Source organism: Chanodichthys erythropterus, chromosome 10 (genome assembly GCF_024489055.1).
Source record: "Chanodichthys erythropterus isolate Z2021 chromosome 10, ASM2448905v1, whole genome shotgun sequence".
Classification (NCBI taxonomy): Eukaryota; Metazoa; Chordata; class Actinopteri; order Cypriniformes; family Xenocyprididae; genus Chanodichthys; species Chanodichthys erythropterus.
Genome location: NC_090230.1, coordinates 45,271,040 through 45,278,539, shown reverse-complemented (window position 1 = coordinate 45,278,539; position 7,500 = coordinate 45,271,040). Strand labels below are relative to the sequence as shown.

The following is a 7,500-nucleotide window of genomic DNA, read 5'->3' as shown; positions in this document are numbered from 1 at the left end:
TCCTCTCTCACACGCTCTCTCTACTCCATCTTTTTTCTTCTCAAAGCACCTTCATTTCTTCTGTCGTTTTACACCTAATTTTTCAATCTATTTTTATCGTTCTCTTTCTCCTCACATTTCTGTTCCCCTCAATTGCTCAGTTTGCTGTTTGCTGGGTCTCCTCATGGGTATAGACCTGCACTCTTTCCCCCCCTGTTCTGCCAGGCTTTGCCCCAGGACTTGAGATTTGTCTTTGACCCACTTCATCGTTTTTAATGGTTTATAAGAAGTTGAAGGTTGAGTGTGGGCTAAATCCGTGTTTTTTTTCTGAGATATTTTTCTAACAGTTATTGTGCCCCACTTCTTTGTCCAGTGCTTTGCAATGCTTTTACTCTTACTTTAATAATAACTGCCAAAGCATCTACATATTCACACTTTTTCAGATCATTTACATAGCTATATTGTGTTTGGAATGGCAAATATGGCCTGCCCTGATATGGAAGTATGTAGGTGGTCTTGTATAATCCAATCCTGATCATTTTATTGTACACTATTATTGAAATGTTTGGGGTCAGTAATAGGGATGCTAATGATCAATCAACAATGGATTGTCAATAATTTGATGGTTGATTATGCAAGGTCATCATTAGAATGCATAGTTTTGAGTTGCATGTGGCTCATGCGCAAAACGTGCAGCAGACGTGAGGGAAAAATGAAACGGGCACGCTGTAGTTACGTAATGTATTAGTGTGTTCAAGCCATGCAATGGATTGGTTAGCTTAGCCATTTATTTTTAATACAACATTTATTTTTAATTAACCAAGGGTCCCAAAACCATCCAAACAAGTGATTTTACTGAACATTGCTGAACTTGCTTGTGTAAATGCCACAAGAAAAGTACATAGAATAAACAAGTAATAATATCCTGGTTGGTGAGTGATGATCTTCCAGAGCTGTTTCAGCTGTGCTCTCCTATTCTATGGCTCACTGTAAATCAAGACCTGTCAATCTGAGCAATCAAACCAAACCAAGTATCCTCCAGCTGTAAAGCAGGGTCTGATTGGGTTCTAAACATCATCCTTACCCAATATACCCACCCACAAAACCTGAGATCCAGTTTCTGTTGGTTCAAATGACGTTGGAAAACAATGCTTTGTGATTGTGACGCGATCAGATCCCGAAAGTTTTATAGCTTTAACCAAGTAGCATGTCATGTTACTCCGTGATCTACGGATTGTCTTATGTTATAATAAAGATGTGATTTACTATGGTTTACTAATGTTTCATGAACTTGGCACAAAAGCATCATGAACTGTTTACACGTGTGACGGCTGTGTTTTTTTTTTTTTTTTTTTTTTTGTACCAACACTTGGTATAGTTTGGTCTCTGAATGTTATATTCTGCTAGTTGAGACCTTTTCAACTATATGACGCGTCTATCTGTTATGTATAGTGATTTGACATCACATTTTCATGTAAATCAGTTATTTTTTTCACTCTATAAAAATGGAACAGAAATTTAAGTGAATTCATATTCCCTATATTCACTGTAAACGAAGCCTTTTCAGTTGTTTATTTTTCTTCAGTGATTAAAAAGCTACTAAATGAGTCAAAAAATGAAAGGGGAGTTACAGATAAAGACCAACTTTTTTGCCCAGTGTTTTGGTCCATCTTAGGCATATCCCATAGTTTCATCTCTGTTTTGATCGAAGATAAAAGAAGAGGGCTTGACACTATACACAAACACACAAGGAAAATATTGAAGGAAAATATTTTCTCCTGTATTCAACAATAGTTTTTTTTTTTTTTTAAGTGCAAGAACTAAAACAATGAATCAACCTTGAATACAGAACCCAATTTCCAATTATTGTATTCATTGTGAAGGTCTTTGGGACACAGTGAAGTGTGAATGATTCTCTTGTTTGCGGGACGCTGCTGACGAGTTGACGAATTCCATACAAAATGGCATTGGTCATTAGCGTTGGCATTATAGTGAAGAATGGATGGGAAAGGGGGGTGACACTCACTGTACATGCACTGTGGCTCCGTAATCTCTTACGCGGCACCTGCAGTTACACAATAGTCCTGCTGTGATTGAGCCTGAGAATGACAATGGGAAACGCAAAACAAAAGGATTGTTTAGAAAATAGAAGTAAACATGCATTGATTTTATCATTGCATTTTTACATCTAGAAAAATAGATAATATTGTTTTAAATTACCCCAGTTGTATTTGCATTAATTTGAAAAATTTGTATTTTCATATCTATTAGGGCTGTCAAAATAACGCGTTAAAAAATATGCAGATTAATCCATTCTGTATTGACCTTTGAACCTGGAGCCATTCTCGTGCGCACAAGCTCTCCAGGTTCAAAGCGAGTGTCTTCAAAGTAAGCAACGTCTTTGCACTCTCTCTACCTCACACATAATAATCTAAATCAACTGACACAATGCTAAAAGTTCGTAAGACCGAATCCATGTATCACAAGGCGCATTCAGAGAATGTTTTTCCTGAATAACCGCTGGGTGTGAATAGTGCTCAAAAGAACATCACCTCATCTTCTCTGACAGGGGCCCTGCACGCGCAGCTGACATAAACCACACTTTCAGTAAACAAAAAGAAAATCCTATCCAGTGGTGAAGTGTTTTCTGTGTTGACAAATCTTTTGCGATGTCCTAATAACAGTCGCGATTCACACGCAACGCATCAACATCCGCTAATGTCCAATTCGCGACCTAATGACTCATTTGAACAGATTAATTTTAATGAATCATGACAACAACTGATCGGTCCACACGGTCTATAATGAATCATTTACTCGAACAACTCTGAAATGTGAACACAAGTGTGCTTACCCCATTTAGCAAGAGTGGTTAGTAAAATTAGCCTTAATAATCCACAGTATTTTCAGGTTATTTAAAGTGTGAGGTGAAACCAGAACAAAACAAGTTGTTGTTAGCTAGGTGCATTCAATTGTATATGGTAGAAAATTATATTATTAGTTAATATAACTTCTAAATGCTACTTTTTAATACTTTTCAGGTTTAGCAAAAAAGCATCCTCTTACAAAGCTATAAAATCTTTTTTTTTTTTTTTTTTTTTTTTTTTGGAAAGAGGGCAAGAAAGAATTACAGTGAGAGTGACGGGTACTTTATTGTCAGTATCGGGCTTGCAGATCACGTGGGTAGGCACTTTTTACTGTTTGTGTGGATGACCATGTCTGTCACCATCGAAGACCATTTTTGACCCAGGAAAAACCCTGCATTGATTCATTTGAATTGAAATATTTCATACTTTCACAGCAAAAATTATGTATGCGATTTAATTTAGATTAATTAATCACAGAGTATGTAATTAATTAGATTAAATTGTTTAATCGATTGACAGAAAGTGAAAGTGTCTAGTTAATTTGAATGGTTTTTAATCGGTACGAATTGTCATTTGCTACTAATTTTAAGTAGTATGAATAATTTTGAATATGGCATACACTACCATTCTAAAAGTTTGGGGTCAGTAAGGTTTTTTTTTTTTTTTTATGTTTTTGAAAGATTTCCTGTGAATCCTGATGTTAGTTTAGGTAGTTTAGTCCTGTAAGTTAACATTAAAAGATGTTTCTGGGGAACAGCAAGTCACTTTGTAAATACAGTTTGCAAAGATGAACACATTTTTTCTTTATACCAGGGATGTGCATTTAAGGAAGTTAAATAGGGTACTTTATTGTACTATTTGATTCTAAATCTGTCTGTATCTGTGTTTCCCAAATCTAAAGGCTTTGTTATAGTTGATGCATGCACTAGTTCCCAGTAGCATATACTGTGGGTCAGAGCAGCATCTGTGGTTGTGCAGTAAAGTGTAGACACTGATGTAGACAGGCAGGCCTACAGAAACTGCCGGGTTATAAAACAGAGTGATCTCCAACACAGGTGACTCAGTGCTGCTTTGCATTTTATACAAGCCTGATGTGGCCCTAGAGGAAGTGCACATACCCACAGGCATATAGACATACACTCAAGTGTAAACAAGATGCACAAGTAAACACGCACACACTTTTTTAACATGTCATGCTGTCCTTGAAGACTTGACTCGTAAATAGCGGTGAAACTGCACACTGACCCTCATATTGTAAAAACTACATTTTCTTAAATTCATGATGAAATTGAAGTAGCAACAGATCTTTTCTTCCGTATTGTGACATACACCTGACCTGAGTGTAACATTGTTGAAAAAGAAAAAAAGTAGGACAGGAACATGGTTCTGATCATTGCTTGTTTATTGTATTTTGAGATGTGGGCTTTGCACTAAAAATGAATGCGAGTTTCACAGTAAGCTCAGTAACCTGCATTTACAAAAGTTTTGTGTTTGTTTATTTAAAAAAAAAAAAAAAGGCCAGGCTGAAGATCCATGAATATTCATTGATTGATGATATTTGATCAGACTGCTCATTCCATAGTTGGATGATACATGAGACATGACGAGAAAAATCTTAAATGATTTTCTTGTCCCTGATTGCTATTATCTTTTGGTCTCTGCCCTGAGCAGACTTTGTTTTGACTTTTTGAGTTGAAGTATGTTATATAGTGCCTGTATGTTGCTTCAGGCAGTTTTCCTTATCCCTTTTTTATTACATGTAGTTATTAGACATGGATTTATTTACAGACGTTGTTGGATGATTTCTTGAATTCTTGTGGGCAGATTCCAGGTGGCATGTATTAGGCCTGCTTACTAAGTAATCATTTGGACAAGATGCTCTTAGATTCTGCAGATATTTGAATGTGAGAGGAAGAATGAGGGAGAGGTTCTGCCCCCCAACATGGTGGCAATCTTTCTACAATCTACTTAGGCTTACAATGCTTTTGGTTGAAACTGTCTCAAAAAGCTACATTGGAAGAGACAGTACAGACTGTTTAGAAGAGACTGATGCATATGTATTGATGATTGGCTCATTTAAAATATACTTGCCTTGTGACTAGGGCTGGGTATCGTTCAAAAATTTTCGATACCGAGACGATACCGATACCTTGACTTCGATACCGATACCTAAACGATACCTTTTTCGGTACCAGTTTTATAAAATATGTTTAAACAAGATTACATAACCTCAAAAAAATCTTTGGTTATATATTTTAACTTTGTTGACTTTTTTCAGACTCAAAGACTCATCTCCTGAGCCACTGCGGGGAATAAAAAAAGCACAAATTAAAAAAATTTACCCAACACAATAAATCAGTGCAAATAGTTTTAATAAAGTTTAGTTTTCAATGCAAAAATTAAGTATGTGAGGCTCTTTTTTAAATCACTCAGCAATTGTTCTTCAAAAAATTAATTATTATTAACAAGATCAAAGTGGAAGTAAGAGTGACGCAAGTTCGTTGCGTCTTACCGTGAAATAAGAGTTCTGTGTCTTTATTAAAATCAACACATTAATGATTCATCTCTCATCCACCCGCAATTAATTTGAATGTTATTTTTTTTTTTTATTACTTGGCCCGACCCGCAAATTATCCGCAGTATCAGGAGGACGCTGATACCTCTTTTTCAGCAGAATTGTTCGCGTTCTGGAGCCAGAGGCAGAGCCTGTGCTCGTGCAGGCGAACTAGAGGCCGTCACGAACCGGTCGCGTGTTTCCATAGACTTGAGGGACGAACGCTGATGTAAAGCTGCTGTGTGTTGTACCTTAGACTACAAAAAACATTGCGCGTTCCGCTGTTTCTGCAGGCAGTGCTACACTTTTGTTTTCTGTTAACAGTATCTGTAGTGAACCGGCTGCTCAGATAAACAGCCGTTTCTCACCCGTCCATTCGGAGATAAACGGAAAACGAAACCGTTGATTCACTCGCCCTCTCGCACATAGGGTCTCTCTCGCGCGTATAGTTTTATATATTTAGATATAAATAACAATGTAGCGCAACGTTACTTGCTCCTCAACGAGACAGCGAAAGCATTTCTCCGCCCCTCTCCTCGGCTCCATTCTGAGGTACCGAAATTTGGTACCGAATGACAAGACACTTTTCGATACTCGGTAGTATCGAGGCAGTTCGTTCGGTACCTAAAAAGTATCGAGTTCGGTACCCAGCCCTACTTGTGACGGGTGTTAATGTGGCCCAACAAGAACACTTTGTTCAAGTTGTAACATTGAAAGGGCAAATATTTCACTTGTGCGGAAGGATGTTTTTGAGATGAGCAGGAGCACTGTGTTTGTCTGACTTTCAAAAGCAGAAAAATTAGGTTTTAGTCTGAATCTGAACATTGGTTTGACCTTTCACTGACACGCATACACTGTTTCCCACCCAGTGTTTAAATTGAAATGTTGAGCAACCTTTCACCAGTATATGAGGTTCACTTACTAAAACATGATTCTCTTTTGTTGTTTTCTCATTTCTCTGTTCTTCCCATAGGTGATCGTGTACTCTGGTGACAGGGCATTTGAACACTATTATGATCCTCTTAAAGGGAGAGTACACTTCAATTCCCCTGACCCTAAAAACGGTGATGCCTCCATGAACATCATGGGTCTGAAAGCCACAGACACGGGCACATATCAGTGCAAGGTTAAGAAGGTTCCTGGCATCAGCAGCAGGAAGTTCCTACTAACTGTCATGGGTGAGTGAAAAATATAAGCTTGTAAATGCCACTTTTGACTAAATAAAAAAGTGCTTGATCTATCGTTTTTTCTTTTTTCTTCTTTTTTTTTTTTCCTTCTGGAAGGTGAGCTATAAAACATAAGGGAAAATGACAAAGTGACAAAGTATTGATCCGGACCATAAACGCACAATAAACTTTTTCACAGGCCTTCTGACTTGCCTTGTTTCAGGGTCTGCATCAGTGCTACTTCGTGTGTGAAAAATCACCTGTTCCTTGCTTTGTTGACTAGTGCAGAGACAGAAACGCCCTAGGCAAACATAGTCTTGCAAAACAAGGCCATCAGAAGTAACTCCCCTAACAATATGACGACAATGGCGTCACTTCCCGAAACTCAATAACCACATGACCGAGATGTGCATTTGCATTTGTAATGGCAGTAGCTGTAAGATAAAAAGGAAAAAGAAAGTTTTAAATACTAAAATCATTTGCCATTCTTTTAGTAAATTATGTGGCGCCTTAATATTATTCAAAAGTTTGGGTTATCATTTTAAGTATTAGATCCAAGTTTAAGATCCATTTCAAGTGAATGCTTCTCTTTTGAACTTTCTATTAATAAAAGAATCCTTATTTTGATTCCACAAAAAGTACTAAGCAATACAGCACTGATAATAAGAAATGTTTAAGGACCAAATCAGAATTATTTCTTAAGTATTGTGTGACATTGAAGACTGGAGTAAAGGCAGCTTTGCCATCACATGAATAAATTGTTTTAAAATTTACAATTTACAAAATAGATTATTTTAAGTTGCAATTATATTTCACATTACTGATTTTACTGTATTTTTGATCAAATAAATGCAGCCTTGGAGAGTATAAGAGACTTCTCTCAAAACACTAAAAAAATCTTACCAAAGTTTTGAACAGTAGTGTATATTTTAAT

The 7,500-nt window shown here is 36.9% G+C and overlaps 1 protein-coding gene across 1 annotated transcript in view; it reads left to right on the top strand.

Annotated features, from left to right (window-relative positions):
* The window catches only part of cxadr (CXADR Ig-like cell adhesion molecule), a 55,619-nt gene that overhangs the window by 34,419 nt on the left and 13,700 nt on the right, over positions 1 to 7,500 (top strand). The window contains exon 3 of the mRNA XM_067399296.1: positions 6,374 to 6,578. Within this exon, the coding sequence (XP_067255397.1) occupies positions 6,374 to 6,578 (205 nt within the window). The remainder of the gene's footprint in view (positions 1 to 6,373; positions 6,579 to 7,500) is intronic.